General features: G+C 34.6%; 1 protein-coding gene across 5 annotated transcripts in view; it reads right to left on the bottom strand.

Annotated features, from left to right (window-relative positions):
* The window catches only part of LOC106663217 (SH3 and multiple ankyrin repeat domains protein 1), a 98,048-nt gene that overhangs the window by 7,584 nt on the left and 73,545 nt on the right, over nt 1-16,919 (bottom strand). For 4 of the 5 annotated variants that reach the window (XM_014387907.1, XM_014387890.2, XM_014387898.2 and 1 more), the window contains exon 2: nt 33-152. In XM_014387907.1, coding sequence (XP_014243393.1) covers nt 33-152 — 120 coding nt within the window. Of the gene's footprint in view, nt 1-32; nt 153-7,230; nt 7,318-16,919 lie in introns of those variants that run through there. The other variant, XM_014387916.1, reaches the window with a different exon arrangement.

Raw genomic sequence — 16,919 nt, 5'->3', positions numbered from 1 at the left:
AATTAAAATTAATATAATATCAAATAAATTACCTGTAGTGTAAACCCGTAAGAATTATTGTTTTTCTCCACAATTATAGTTCTTCTTCTTCTATCTTCTTCAGGTTTGGTAACTGTCACCCTGTCCGGTTTGACTCTTTCAAGAATTTGGGACTGAAACAATCACAATATTTTGGTCAATTTATAATTGTAATAATGAAATTAAAAGTTTTCATTTAAGTATACAAAAAATCGGCCTTGTTAATGTACGGAATGTTACCTTTCGACTAATGGAAATCTTTTTATAACAGTCCGGCTGTAATTATTCAATATTAATAGTTTTCCCATTTCCGAATTCCCGAACTGCTAGAAACGATTTTTTTTGACGTGTCATTATACAAATGCATTCGATAAAAAGGAGAAAAGTCGCGGAAATGACGTCCCGCTATGCGTGCCAGGGACGATTCGGGACGGTACCCCAGTTTGTCAGAATTGACGCGGCAGTCGAAAATGGTGAAAGTGATCACTTTCGCTGGGTTAAACACCAACCCGGACAGCATAAAATACGCCTCGATGTGTGGGGGTGTTCACTCCTCTAATTTCCGTCCGCTGCGTATCACTTTTAGATATCCCAAGTGAAAATGGCCAATTATAAAGTTTCCAAACCTGTTTCAATTTCTGTTAAAAAGTCTTAATTTTGTTATCCAATGTTGGGTATCTAATTACAGGTGTAGAACAGGAAGAATTTTTTTTAAAGATATTAATCGGTCAAGCGGACCACGAAAACTAGTGAATTTAATATTTTTTATGTTTACCTCAATTTTCTTCCCATTTTTAGACTCAAGATTAACTTTTGCTTCTACAGGTCCTGTTTTATTATCACATAAAAAAACAATTAAAACATGAAAAAAAACAAATTGCACAAAAATTGAATATCTTACTTAAACCTTAATGGGGAATTAAACGACATGGTGTTTTGGGCTCAGAAGTTCATTATGTTTTTTGGGGCTCAGCATCTAAACATTATTTAAATAGAATAAATTAATAATTAAAAATTACAACTAAAATTACAATAAGAATTAAAAACGTGGTCGAGAAAGGTTACCTCATATAAGTCTAAAAACCAGTAAAATCTTCCTTTCTTTGTTTTTCAGGTACATGCGATCACAGTGCGTTTCTTTTTTTTATGTGATAATAAAACAGGCCCTGAAGATGACAGTATAAAACTGTCGAAAGTTGTCTCTGTGTTTGACCTCTTCCGTAGATCCTCCGAAAAGACTTCATGTTTCCAGCAGGTCGATAATCTAGTTCATCGTTACATTTTGCTTCTATATTCAAAGCTATTGGAAGATAATTTAATCCATTTTCGCTTGTTATAGTGTTAGAATAATTCAATAATTTATCAATGGTGGGTAAACAAAGAGTAAATTAGGTTTTGTGATTTTTTTTTGCAATATGCAGAGTAATGAACTTGCAACGAGTCCATCTGTGATCATTTTGGTCTGCCTACCCTCGTTGGTTGTCAGACGTGTTTCTTCATTTCCCTATGTACATGGTTGATAAGGGGTATAAGCAGGGCGAGGGCAAGGAAACATGGCAAAGCTCTAAACACATCTAACAAACCAAACCAACGATGATAAAGCACATGAAGAAATATCATAGCATTTTTAAATTAGTTATACTATTTTAATTTTAATTTTCATTAATCACTAATGGTGGTGAAAAGCTGAAATGACAAAACTGCAGATTTACTGTTTGGACCAAAAATATAAATCCTCGTGATGTCCTGACTCACACGGTTCACTTTTTTTTGTTGATTGGCCCATTCAGTTATAGAAGTGAATTATTGATAGTTTCAAAAAGGTTAGATCTGCGTAGTATATTATGTAGTGTATGGTCCTAAGATACTACCTTGTGGTACTATTGCATCTGTGATAGTCAGCTGACACAAAGGAGCCACTGATGGCTTGATGTTGATCAATTTTGATTTTAGGAACAGGTAGTTGATAAAAGGGAGGACTCTCTTAAGTTTTAGAGAAGACGCGGGCACTACTGGATAGGGAAAAGCGTCTGAAATCAAACTAGTTGTCAGAAAGGTTTGCGGGAATGAAGAATGGCATTAAGGTTAAAAAGGTCCTATTTATGTCCTTACGCAACGCGACCAATATTCGTCAATTGTGCAAGATCCTAATACATACTTATATACAGCTTTCCGTTAAGCTTAAGGCTTTTTACTAGATGCCAAAGCTTTGTACAGGACTACTGTCAGAACCCATCCTTCAGGCCTTGAGGCTTTTTCTCTCGCAGGAGTAGGAATCTCAGCCTGCACAGGCCTTCGCACCAACAGAGGACATGTTCTGTTGATTATTGTTCTTCCTGGCAATAATATCTGCACAGGTTTGTTTCTGAAGATCCATATACGGACCACGGAATAAGCAGTGTCCAGTCACAGACCTACTATCATTCTAGCCCTAACACATCCTTGGTTTAGTAGTTTCGCAGTTGGTTTCTGTGAGTGTCGTTTAATAAACCTTTTCACTGGCCTCAGTCCTGGAAATCTGGAATAAAATCCCATTGTAGTGAGGGCTTATTCTTAACCAATTGTCTGATGGGTCTATGGATGGTATAGGGCTGTCCGTCAATGAACTTTTCTTGTTGACTCTCTACCCTGTATGCCCTAGTAGCCAAATAAGAACAATTTTATTGTTTTACCCAATGTCTGACAGGATTTGAATAAATACCAAGCGGTTCTGGAATATGCTCCCGATGAGGTAATCAATCGCCTTCGATGCCACCTGGCTGTCCGAGTGGATAATAGTTATTTATTAGTTTGTAATTCCTAGCCTTTTGATCTCAATAGCCGAAGCCTTTTCATGCCAAGCTAATAAATAAATAATTTTAAGAGAAAAATGCCTTAAAAATATTTAGTAGATACGTTCTTAAAAACACACGTTAAATAATATAAATTAAATATGATTACATTTTGTAAATCTTTTCTCGGTTTGATTTTCAGAATATTCAATTTAACAATGTCTGGTCTGAGGACATTGGGGATTATTTATTTGTATTTTTAATAGCGTAGAGCCGTTCGCACATATTAATTATTGTAGTAGGAATTGTTTGACTTTCCCTCTAATGGAATGAGTTAAAATAATGACCTTTTATTTCAATTTTTCTAATGGCTTGAGAGACTGTAATTCCATTTCGCATTCTAATACTACCATCTGAATATTAATGAGGCTTTTAAACCATGTTTTTTTTAAACAAAGATATTCCAGTTTGCCTCTTTTGTTGAAAACGCTTCAATATTAAAACTTATTAGGTGAAATTGAAAGGTCAACATTTTGAGTGCACTGTGAACTTTGTCTGCACTTCACATGTATAAATGTAGCCGTTCTTACCCTTCTGGGTCCGCCAAATTACGACTATGTGACCGAGCCATATTCGGCATTTATTTCAGCGACATGAAGACAGGTGGTCAGTCGGTTGTGTTTCAATTTGAGGAAACCTGTACCTTGAAACTTCAAGGTCCCATTCTAATATTTTTAGCAGGTTTTGGCATAAAGCAGAATATTTTTTGCGTCTCATCCAGACTTTGCACCTCCAGGCTACGCCTAATTGAGGTCTAGATAACTGATTGATTATGACGACCCTTTCCTCCACTACAACCTAAGCAGATCTATTGTGGAACTCCTTATAGCTTATAGTCCAAACCTTCGAAAGTGCGCTTTTTCTTGTAAAACTACGCTCTTTCCTCTGTGCCTCCTGGATTTCCTGTGGTGGGAGAAAAGTCCTACCGAAGTGTCTGTACCATAACCGGACTGATGCTTTACATTCACAAAGGATATGTGACGGTTCCTCCTGACAGAGTCGGCCTGTTTCCATCTCAGCTTTGCCCATCTTCTTATGATGATACTTAAGAGGGCAACGGCCTATATAGATACCTATCATTTTTGATACTTTAAGAAATTTATAAATCTCTTTTTTGCCTCATACCTGGTGCGTCTGTCCTGTTTTTGAGTTTTTCTTTCTCAATCTATTTTTCCAGTTCCGACTTAAGCTCAAAGTCCTCAGTACTTAGTGGTGCTTCTGGTCCTATGGGTGAGAGGACTGCCCATTTATTTCTACTTGGTCGTCTGCTCATTTCCTTCTATGCCCCATATCCGGGAACCAATTTTATAGTAATCTTATTCTGTTTTCCCAGAGTCATTAGGTAGTTTAGATACCACCAGACAAGTTTGGAGTTGGGATCATACGCATTTAGTATCTTTATGGCTTCCTGGCTGTCTGACAGTATATGTATATCTTTACACAAAGTATTCCATGGACTTTAGCTTGGAAAGTCGTCGGTGTTAGTCCAAGGGGCTTCGCTAGGGTGTAGTTCGGCCCTTTTAACCCTTAACCTTTTCCCTTTTCGAACCATCTGTATACCATATTAGGGCCCCTTCTTGAAAACTGGGGCCACCTTTCTTACAAAGGTCTCTATTATGTATATCTATCCAGTCTACTTGGATGGGTCTGTCATGCTTTTCTCGTTTTGTCAGATACAGTTATAGCCATCTGATTTATTGTAAGTCTTACAATTTTGTAGTGGTTCCTTAGATCTCGTTTTATTTCCTTGTATCTCAGGAGTCTGTTGACACACTCAAAAGCCAACTTTTATACATATACATGTAAGGACAATAGGTCTAATGTTGTTTCCATTGCTCTATCGGGGCAGGTATGCATTGCGCCTGTAATACTGAGCCACATTAATCTTTGAAGATTTTGTAGTTTGGTCTGGGTCTCGTTATTCAGTTTTTTTGGCCACCATGCTAAAACTTCATGTTTTACCAAGGGTCTGACCGATTTGATGTATAGCCAGTACGCCATTTTGGAGTTTATTCTCCAGTTTTTCTGTATAATCTTTGGCCAAGGGCCAGCGTTGTGCAGAATGTTGCCGTGTGTCGTCTCCATTTGTGCGTTTGGCCAAGGATTATACCAAGGAACTTTGTTTCTTTGGAGAAAGTTAAGGCTTCACATTTTATAGCAGGAGCTTTTATATTGAGCTTCCTTCTTTCTGTGAAAGGCATGAGATATGTTTTCTTAAGGTTTATATTTAAACTCTTTTTCTCACACCATCTTCCTACAGCATGTAGCTTTTGGCATCTGATTTGACAGTGCCTTCAAATTTCCCTTTTATGACCTGTTCTGTTAACCTATGGTATCCTAACTCGTTAAGCTCCGATTTGCCAGTTTTCGTGCGATAGTCTTTTGACAGATAATATGAAATATCACGGGGCCGTCGGTGCCCGCAAGGTTAAGTCTTTGAAACGGCGCTCATCACTGTAAGTAAAGGTCCCGGGTTCGAATCCAGCGGCCCTGCATTCGAAACCGACATACTTACAAATGGGCTTTTTTTTTAAAACACCGGCACCCTGAGGGTTTATATGACCTCTGTTGTTGCGAACCCTTGTTAAAAAAAAAAAAAAAAAAAAAAAAAAACTGAAATATCAATAATGAATCTCTTAATTTGTGGGTATGATTAGGAAATACACTATGATCTAATGATTTGCTAATGTGAATCTCTATGTCATGATAGATTAAGATATAGTTAGTAGTTAGTAACTAATACCATAACTAGAAATAACTAACAATAAATATACTAAAACCAGAAAAAAACTACTATAACATCCTGGGTCGAAACAGATCGAACTTTTTGGTCGAAACGAATTGTCAAATCAGGCTCATTGGTCACGATACGGCCGTTCACATGAAATATGAAAAATTCCGTTTTGTTTGAGTTGAAAGTGATTTTTAACATTGTTGTAATTATGAAAGATTAAATTAAATCTGTTTAAAAAAGATAAACTGTAGAAACTTGCGAATATCACAATATTTTGTGAACGGATAGCAATGCTTTTACTTTCCAGTCGGAAAGAAAAAGAAATCTCTTTTAATATTTTATTATATCTCTTAAATAATTCCTCCAAAGGGCGTTTTTACCTAAATAAAACCCTATTCATAATTAAATGTCATAATATAAGCACAATACTTTAGGGAAGGGGAGAAATCCTTATTCTTTGAATTATCCGCATTTCTGAACGAGAGAGGGCGTTAATTTCGGAAGCGGACCAAGCAAAAAGAGCAATATCTTTTCATAAAAGCCCGTTTCTCTCCTTCAAGGGGATTCGCCGGAAAGAGGCTTCCCACTTTGCAATTAGCGGGGTCAAAAAGCTAAATTAAATAGGGCTTAATTAATCCCCACTTCCTCGACAAAACCCTTTTTCTCGAAAACGGATTTATTTCCTTACAATTATATGTCAAGAGTATTAAAATGTGATAGATGCAATTAATAATCAAACGCAAATTTGATGCAGCTGAAAGAGACGATAATCTACAGACTTAAGATTTGGCAGGCAAAATTTAGGGTTGAGCGATATCCAAGATGTATGTCTACATTCTGAGAATCTTCTTTTAAGGGAAGTAAAACAGATCTATAACTATCAAGAGTAGTAGCAATGTTAAGAATATTGGTTTAGGTCAAATATAGGGCCGAGATAGATAAGTTGAGCAATATTGAAGATGGTTTGATGGAAGCCAAGTGAAACTAAGCACTAGAAATATTTATTGTTGATCGAAATTCAGAATGTCACCCTCTGAGAACCTTGTGAAATTTAGGAATATCTAAAATAGACCTATATCTGTTTAACAGCTAACTGTATAACTATCTAGATATCATTAGCAGAAGAATTAAAGTTAGGGCGGAGTTATATTCAAACTAAAAAATTTTCATCAAATTTTAATGAATGAAAATATATTTGAATATATTAATATAATGTAAATATTAAGAAATCATTACTCAACGTTTGCTTTGAGGTGAAATTTTGGACCCTGGTATGTTCAAATTTTAGCAACGAAGAAAGTTTAGTTAGACCGTATATTTTAACATTAAAAGTATTCTTTTTCGATGCAGTTTTAAGCAGCAATTACATTCCGATTTTAGCAATATTAGTAAAAATGTGGTGGACGGTACGTTCAATTTTTTACATTTATTTAAACATTATTATTTTTTAGGTTAAAGAAGGAATAGTAATGTTTTGTTTTCATATTCAAAAGGTTTAGAAGCAAGAAATGGGACAACAAGGATTCGCGTTTATTTTTTTCATACAGACCCGTTCAAAGTATCAAACATAACCTTGCAATTATATCACAGACAAGTGCAACCTAAGGTTTTTCAAGGTTCTATTGTTGTATTTAATTCTGTCCTGACCTGACGACCTGTTGAGCAGATGTCTGCAGCAATAAATGAAAAGAATCTTCCTATAATAGGGCGAAATCCCATGGACGATCTTGTCCATTAATATCTATCAATTCTACTGCCTCGTCTTCAGTACTATCCGTCACAATCTAAAGTGTCTATTTTACTTCTTTCTGGGGAACAAGCAAATTGGAAAGATAAGGCGAGTTTGGAATTAGCCGGAATACGCGTTCAACATGTTTCGACCTCTTTACAAACGTCGTCGGAATGGACATTACCGAGGAATTGGAATTAAATCTGACCTACCATCCTCTGTTATATGTACTGAAATACATCGCAATTTATGAGCCTTTACAGCATTCCAGTCAATTATGTTTAACGAGTAAAATTTTTTCGAACGTTATTGTTTCCTCAATTAATCTAGAATTAATATTTTGAAGATTGGTTATTGATCATTAAGCAATTCAGTGGTCAAATAACAAGAATCAGCATTTAGCGTTAATCACAAACAGGGCTGTTAGATCAACAGATCGGCCGTTTCTACCTGTTCCATAGATTCTCGTAGATTAGAATCAGCGAGATTAAGCGGTCCCTATGATGATCAACTCCAAACCTATTCGCTAAATTAAAGGTTGAATTGTATAGGATACAATTTTTGCCAGCCGATATTGATTTTTTCTTTTGCGGTTTCAATATTATAAAAAGACGTATAGATAACGTTGACGTAATAAATGTAGGTCGATAATGACGTGAATCATCCTAATAAATATTCTTGCGGCGGAAGATAACACCTATGCCCAGAATAATTTATTTCTGTGAAACCTAATAAGACCAGGACCGGAGGCATTAGCAGGACACGTCGCATATCCTTGTAAGGACTACAGGATACCCTGTCCTTATTAGCCAGCCTCTCTTTAAACTATCGTCATATCGAAAATGTTATTATTTTTCTTGTTTGCAAATTGAAGTATTCGCAACGACGAATCTTGTGAACCTTCATGAATTTTGAACGCAAAAGAAGAAACATTTTCTATGCGGTCATGACCGAACAGGAAACTGTATGATCAATTAGGACCGTTACTTCCGAGAATCTTTTTGATCATGATTATTTCATCCTATTTACAATAATCGGGTGAACAATAAATTTAAAAAATGTAATGACGACAATAATAACCACCCCTGCCTCATTTTCAAACCGTTTTGAAAGAATCATTCAGCGGACTTATTAACGGATAAAAACGATGAAATCCTGTGCCTAAAATATATTCAAATAATAAATGGCTTAGTCGGCTTTGACCTTACACAATTGTTTGATGTACTTGTTTGTTACAATAACGCGGAAATACATGGACCAAATAGATTTTTTTAGGATGTTTAAACTGCAAGTACATCATGGCCTTCAATAATAAGTTCTCATATCATAGTTCATAAAACAGCTAGAAAAAATTTCAGGCCTCTTTTCTCCGTCACTTTCCACCTAATAACCCAGGAACAAATTTTTTTGTACATTATATATTAAAAATATTCTTCAAATTTAAAAGTGTAAACAAAATATTATGAAACACTTATTTAGTCAATTTTGATGTTAGCCATGAAAGAAGAACTTTTTGTAGTACTACATTTTATTAAAAATTTGATCAATTTTAAAGTTTAAGATTTTTATGAGTAATTTTTGTCGAGTTCTCTGCGGATGTCGGCACCATGGCGATAACTGTAAGATGTTGCAAATACCTCAGAAAATATCTACCGATCTATTTAAAAGCTATCTTACTTTTAAAATTTTTTAACTTTAAACTTTTTTGTCGTGAGAAATTTTCCGACTATTTCGTCCTAAAAAGAATCTTTCATTAAAAAGTCGTTTAACTTTAAATTTTGGTAGGTTTTTACATGGGAAATGTTCCGTTACTTTTTATGCTCAGTACCAACCTCGTTCATTAAAGCTTTTAACCATTTAACTTTAAAACTATAAACCGTCTTCTATGAGAGTTTACTTGAAATTTTTTACCTAAAAGTGTAGAAACAATTTCGTTGTATTTTTTCAGCCCTTTAACTTTAAAATTATATATTTTTCGTGAAATGTTCGGCTATATTCACTTAAAACCTAGTCTCAACGCTCTTACTGTACGGTTTCATTAAAAGTATTAACCATTTAAGATTTATAAAACCATTTTTTACAAAAAGTTGTAATTTTTACCACCAAAAATTTAGAAAAAAATTATGTAATTAAAATATTAATTAAGTCTTTAGACTTTAATGAAGGTTTTCAGCTTTTCATCATTTTTGTCCCAAAAATCGTAATTAATATTTTTGATCTGTAAAAAAAAGGTAGTTTGTGTTCAAATTTTTCCTTTTTGGACGAGAAAAACCCAAAAATAACTTTTCTAGTTTATGCTATTTATTCGAAACTATTCTTTTAACTTTTATCACTTTTCATAAAGCGGTTTCAATCATTTTCGTCCCAAAAAATCATAAAGTATATTTTTATTCATATTCTTACTTTCGGGAAAAAATCAAGATCAATTTTTTCAATTTTCTGTGTTGTTTAGAAAATTGCAATTGTTTAAACCTTTAACACTTTTTGTAATACATTTTCCATAATTTTCTCCCAACAAACGTAAAATTGTTCTGTTAAAAAGGTAGTTTACCTTCAAAATACTTACTTTTTATTTTGTGCTAGTAGAAACTGTTGTTTGTTTAACAGTACAATTTTAACGTTTTTTACGAGACGTTTTAGGCATTTTTTATGTTAAAAAATAAATAATTTTTTATTATAAGGAAGAATAATTAATCCATAAAATCTAAGTTTTATGAGATATCTCCGTTACCTTTGACATAAAAGCTAGAAATTTTTTAATAAATATTTTGCGCTATTAGAAACGGTTGTTTAACGGTACAATTTTAACGCTTTTTATTAGACGTTTTACGTGTTTAACAAATAAGTAATTTTTTATTCAAAAAAGTGTAATTTATCTATAAAAGTCGAGGGATATTTATGAAATATGTCTGTCACTTTTGACCTACAAACCAGGAATAACGTATTTTTACCTTATGTAGAATCTATTGTTTAACATTAAAACGTTAACGCAATTTTTCACTTCACAAATGAGTAATTTTTTGTTCTAATAAAGAGCAATTTGCATATAGAATTTGAGGACTTTTTTTGCAATAATACCTCCACTTTTGGTCTAAAAGCCTTACATTACTTTTTGGGCTAATACTCCCTAATTAGAAATTGGGCTCACTTAAAACATTTGAGTATTTCTTTGTGCTAACTAATAAGTTTCATTCATCTTTTGCCCAAATAACCCTGTTCTAATACTAAGCTGTTTAATTTTTTTTTTTTAAGTTAATTACATTTTATCACTTATCAGACTTATCTGAAAGAAAGTTTTTTAAATTCTTTTTCAATTGTTTCGAGCTCAGAACCTATGATTAACCGACTTTATCGAAATTAAAACGTTTCATTGTTACTCTAGTGAAACGTCTGAACTAATTTTATTTCTTCCAAGGGAAAGATTTTTATACAGTTTTCACTTAACAAACTTTAACGTTTATTTTGTAAAAAAAAATTAATTATAAAATTAACAAAACGGTTGATTAATTGTAGAAATATTTTTGTATTATACAAATATGATTAATTTTTTTATATATTTTGAACAATTATATTTCTATTTTATTCTATACGATTATCAGCATATTAAAACCTGCCATGTAGAACCGGTTCCTCTTAGCAACACCATGCATTATACCTTTAATGGTTAGGATTCTTAGAAGGAATGACGACCGATCAATACGTGCCTTATTTATAAAATTAAGGAGCTGAACTAAAGGATTTTTAAAGAAAACAAAAATCTCGTCATTATTTCAACAAGTAATTGATAGTTAATATTGTGATTTCTTGTAATAATAGAGGTTTAAGGGAAAATGCATACCTGTTGTTTGTATTTTTTAGAAAAGAAAGAGCCAATATGAAGAAATGGTCATGAAAGCCTTATAAAAGGCTACAGCCGGCAGCAGATGGAGATGGAAAAAAAGCGTGGAAAATAAAGCCACCAGGTGTATTCCGAGCTTACAACGCAGTCATAATAAATAATTGAAACCCCAGAAGCTTTCCCTGTGACTCTTGTAAATATTTTTCTCCCCCCGAGGTTTAGACTAGCGGTCAAGAAAGTGAGGCGAAAACTGTGCACAAGTTCAAAACCCCGGCAATTAACAATAACTGAAATCAGATGGATATCGTTATGGGCAGCGGGTAAGAATCTCCGTTCCGCCACCTTCTTAATAGCACATTTCCATAACGCTACGTACAGCCCGTTATAACGAGTTTCGCCGGTGGTCAAACAGTCATTTAGAAATCTTAAAGCGTTAATAGGAAAATTTTAACTACCGTTGAGTATCTTTAAAGAGGGCGCATATTTCTGTTCAGTTTCGAAGGTACAGGCAATGCAGATCGACTTTGATCATAAATAACGCAAAACGGCCTCTAACCACGTCCGAAAACGCACTTTAGTATCATTTTGTTGGGATTGGAAGGCAATGCTTTTAGGGCGATCACAGTCCAGAACCAACAGGTGGGCTATCGAGGAAAAACAGTCTATACTATTTTGTAGAACGATTTTAAGTCTGTTAGACATACAAGTGATTCTTCAAATTACGTTGATCTAAATAAGAGGAAGAAAAGGTGTTGAACAAGTCTTAAGCCAGAGCAAATAAATCAACTTTGGAATTTGTCTGTTAACTGTCATCAAGCTCTACTTTACCGATTAGCGGCATATTAAGGAAAGTTCATGCCTGTTCAAACAGTTACTGGTTCCAAACATATTTTTTTACATTATGATCAACTGAACGAGGAAGAGCAGTAAAAAGGTCACATGTAGAATAGAGAATACGTCCAAAACCTCAAAAACTTGGGGAAAATATAAAAACTAACAATACCTTAGGAACCAGGACCTGGGCAATGCAAAAGCAGACCATTGGCCAAAGGAGGATCTCAGATCAATTGCTACAGCGCAGAGGGTACTCTGTGGAGTATAAACCTGGACATTGGCATCTGAGCAAAACCCTACACAACACGGCTATGGTCAATAATGGCCAAATTTTTAGGGTGTGCAAGGGGGAAAAACCAGCCCTCTATATCTTCGTACCCAAAGCAACTTCTTAATGGAAACATTGCGTAGGATATCAATAATGACCTATAAAAAGAATTGCAGCAATGACATTTAATGATTAATATTTCTTAAGAGAACTATCTTAAGCCAGAAGGCTGCATTGCTTGAGAATAGAAAACCCTCGCTGCCTAGTGTTCCGTTACATAATTAGTGTGTCAAATACGACGTAAGAATATTATTTTGAAACATCTTTACAGAAGGATTCTAAATCCAGTTCCATACTTAAAACCGGAAGACTAGAGCTTTAAAGATAATTGGTAAAGTTCTATTTTGTCTTTTTCTTTATAGTGGATTTTACGTGGTTATTGAATTAAAGGCCACAGATAAAAAGACCTTCGATTAATATCATTAGTGCATCCACAGGAAGGAACCGAGAAATCGCCGTCCACCGCCTCCCAGCTGTCCCTGGATTCTTAACAAAACCGAAAGTCTTTCGTGAGCACCTGCCCGTGAGTTCTGCAGCAGGTGGATCTCGTCACACGCACACGTTTCATCCCGATATCGTGGATCATCTTTCGACCTCTGCATTGTGCAACAGTAAAACAAACATCTTCATCTTTGGTTCATAACGTGCCGGTTTCGAGGCCTTGGATATACCAGGTGCAACGAACATCCTTAGCGAATTCACCGCGTACTAATCGTACGGTAATAAATAATTGCAACATTAAAAATAACCATTTTCACATTCCATAATGTTAAGCGTTTCGTTCTCAGATGCGACTTCTAATAACAAAGTGGATTATCTTTCATTAATCCAAGCCCGTTGCTAATCCCAGTTACAAAAATTGCAGAAATCACTGCATTGATAAATATGAAAGCCCGCGTTTTTCCTCTCAGGATTACTCCTTTAGTCTCTTTTTCTTCCACTGCGGCTTAAAAGATCTATTGTGGAATTGGCCCTTCTTTATTACGCGACGCCCCACTCGTAGATGGACGTTAGAAGTGAACGAGGATTCCTCAGTCCTTAAGAGAGATGTATGAAAGAACGTTTTCTTCAGCCTCCCAAAGCATTTATTTGTTGGGAACGTTAGACGCCTGCCATAATCAGAGACGAAGTCCTCGTTAAGACGAGAGCGATATGGCCTAAAATTGTAAGTCCGGAGTACATCTCTTAATAATTTTATTTTTTGAAAAACCTAAAACCCTTTAAGTAAAAGTTGGGCCTTATTTCTACTAAAATAATTTTAATCTACGCCAATAGCCCAGCTACCTCAGTCGAAGAACTGCGGCAAACGATAAAAAATGCTTGTCAATCCATCTCCCCTGCTCTATCGCTATGAGCACCGGTGAACATGAAATGTGATTAGTAAATAGCAACCAAATGACTGCTTTTTCCCAACTCTTTGCCACAACTTTGTAATTTTTTGGCCAAATTAAAATCCGACTGCACCATTGTTTTCAGCATAAAACATCTTTAAAAATGAGGTATCAGGATGTATAGGGTTGTGTTTAAAATTGAGGGCCTCAGCTATCCTGCATAATTTTTCTCCAAAAAAGGTAAGCATTTGAAACTAGACTAAAACATATTACATACTTTTTTTATAACATAGTTGTTTCAAGAGAATTTCAGCCGGGTCATCTAAAAAGAACACCCTGTCTTTTGGTGGTCTTGCAATTCCTTGGCCAGTGTGTCTGCTTTTTTATTACCCAGAACACCTTTGTGTCCTGCTGGTTGGTTTGCTGTGTTTTTCCTAAGCTTTGGCGACTTCGATTTTATTTTAGAAGTGACCTTGTTACGATCTTTTATGACTGCTTGGCTGTTTGATCTTATGAGGATTTTTTGTATTATCACATTTAAGATTTTCTATAGCAAAAGCATTGATAATATGTAATTCAGCATGAAAGACCTTACTTAATGAGTTTAATAGCTCATATTTTGCTTTGTACAGAATATACCTGATCCAGCCCTTTCATTTGTTTTGGAGCCATCAGTATATTACTGAAGGTAACGTTGTGCCATATTTCTCTTATTACATTATCTCTTATTTAAATAATAGGCATCATATTATTACAATTCGGTATTGTTATTGTTTAAAACTGCATGTCTCTTCAGGTGTCTGTAAAAGCTCATATCTTGGTCAAATCTTGTTTCTTCGCTTTATTATCGACATTTCAACTCCTTCCTCTTTGCTGATGATCTCAAACTACTTAAGACTATTAAAACAAGTTATGATCAAGTCAAATCAGGAAAAGTTCACTTCTGTTTATTGGTTTCAATTATCTGTCTTTTAATATAGTATATAAGCGTTTACGATTTTCTTAAGTTCTTGCCTAAAGCTGAATTTTTCTTCTTTATGCCTACGCAACGCTGTTATATCTTTACTATAACAACTATTCTAGAGAAATAAGGATTAAATAAAAAAAAGACACAGAAACGTTTAATTTTATGTAGGTACTAATTAATTTACTGAGGCCAGGTTTGTGCCATTAGGTGTAGCTTACAGGTTGCAAACCCCTGTAAAGTTCCTCTGGATCGATGGAGTAGTTTCAAAATAACCAAGATTTATGTGAATTTCGAAAAAGACTTTTAAAAAAAAATACTTTTTATTTTCCCAAAAATTTGTATTCAGGGTATTTTTAAGGTGTATAAAACGAATGTCTACTCTGTTTCTTGCTTAAAAAAACAAACAACATATTTTAACCTTCTTTCGTGTTTTGGCCTACGAGACAATAAATACATTTCCAAAGTCATCCTTTTCTTGTCAGTGAATTTAGAAAAGATTGGAATTGCTCATTTTTGCACATAACGGATCGAAGATGTCGGGCTTAATTAAGTCTCAGTCAAGCGAATGATGCGAAGCAGGGAGTCAGAGAGTCTCATTTTATGCCTTGTTGGACAATTAAGCCTTCAAAGCATCAGCCCTGAGCTTATTTAAGTCAAATGGTCTCCTGGTAACAAGAGTTAAAAGATTAATTCCTCGCAAGAACCTCCCAAGCCTCCCCAAACGGATAGCTGTCCGATGTCATTGCGTCCGAGATATCTCGGATTTGTGAATCGAGAAATGGCTTATTTCCATAATTGGATTAATAGTGGTTCATAATGTGATGAACACTGTCGGAACTTATCTCGGCCTTTTAACTATATGCCTATTGGCACTAAAATAACTCCTCAAGCCACGCAAGTGGACAAAGTAACAGCTGCAGATCAATAAGGAAGTACTTTTTCGGATTTCTATTCTTAGGATCTCTGTCGGATGTAGTTTTAATTATTTCAAACGACAAAAAAAGTTACAAATTTGAAAGTTTTCTTGTTTATTAGAAGAAAATTCTAAATGGAGTTTGGGTCGGTTCCGAATATTTTGATCAGTTTATCCTCCGAATGTTTTGATCGGTGAGACGCAATCTCCAGTGAACCGTTTAAAATATTATTTTTAGAAGGAATATACAAATACGCGAGAGGAAATTTCTCAAATTTGTACATATTTATGTTTTGTTATATATAACTATGCTTACACAATATTCATTTTAAAATAAATATTATATTTTTTGTCTAGATTAAACTTCACACTGCTTTTCTTACGTGCCTAACATGCCTAAACAGTTTTTTACGAACTGACGTACAAAATTAATAGTAGATCAATGTTACCATTTTCTAATGTTCAAGGGAAAGAAAATCGTGTAGTTTCCTAAAATCCATTATAATTTTAGGACATTTTTAATAAAACGTGAAAATCACACACCACTAAAACATAAATCATCTTAACAAACCGTATAATGTGTTCGCTTAACTCAAACAACAATATTGAACGTATGCAAAGGACGTTCTAGTATGATTGGTTCGTTGTCATTAGTTTCATAATTTTGATTACGCCCGTTGTTGTCAGCTCAGGTCAAAAGTTTCTGGCTCCATTCAATCATAAATGTACGTCTTTTGTTCTACGTGATAATTTAACTCTTATTGTTGAGAGATATCGGATCAATACCGACCTGATCGTTCGGGCAAGAAACATAGAACCTAGATGTGGCGACACCGAGTGGAGCAATTTAACGGGGGGAAAATTTCCTGGGTGGAAGGGCGATTAAAACCATAACAATAAATAATCTTCAGGAAATCTACCAACAGGATTACTAAATTATTCCTCTAAAACGGCATTATAGAAGAAGCAACAACAACATTTGAGAATGGGAATGCATTTTCTTTTTCATTCGTGTTTGAACAGTGATCGAGGAAGGATCAAGACCTGATCCTTTGTTTTTGTTCCACTCGCAATTACTTCAACACGGATTTCAGGGAGTAAAATTGCATGAAATTTTTTTTTGTTCATTTTTTCTTCTTGTTAGATTATTGCATGATAATGTAAATTATATTTATTAAATTAATTATTATTTATTGTTACTTATTTATTTGTTAGGTTAAGATTTTTGCTTCCCTTTCTTTACTATCCAATTTATCAAGATATTAGTCCTTAATTCAATATGTCCGAATTAAGTGGGAGGGAATGACCCACCTGATATTACCGAAAATAAAATTGAGTTACAATACGAAAACCGACGTTGACATGGTGGAATCTAAGGTAAATAATTGAAAGAGGC

Source organism: Cimex lectularius, unplaced genomic scaffold, assembly GCF_000648675.2.
Source record: "Cimex lectularius strain Harlan isolate CLEC.00 unplaced genomic scaffold, Clec_2.1 scaffold99, whole genome shotgun sequence".
NCBI classification, from domain to species: domain Eukaryota; kingdom Metazoa; phylum Arthropoda; class Insecta; order Hemiptera; family Cimicidae; genus Cimex; species Cimex lectularius.
This window is presented reverse-complemented; position numbering and strand designations above follow the sequence as displayed.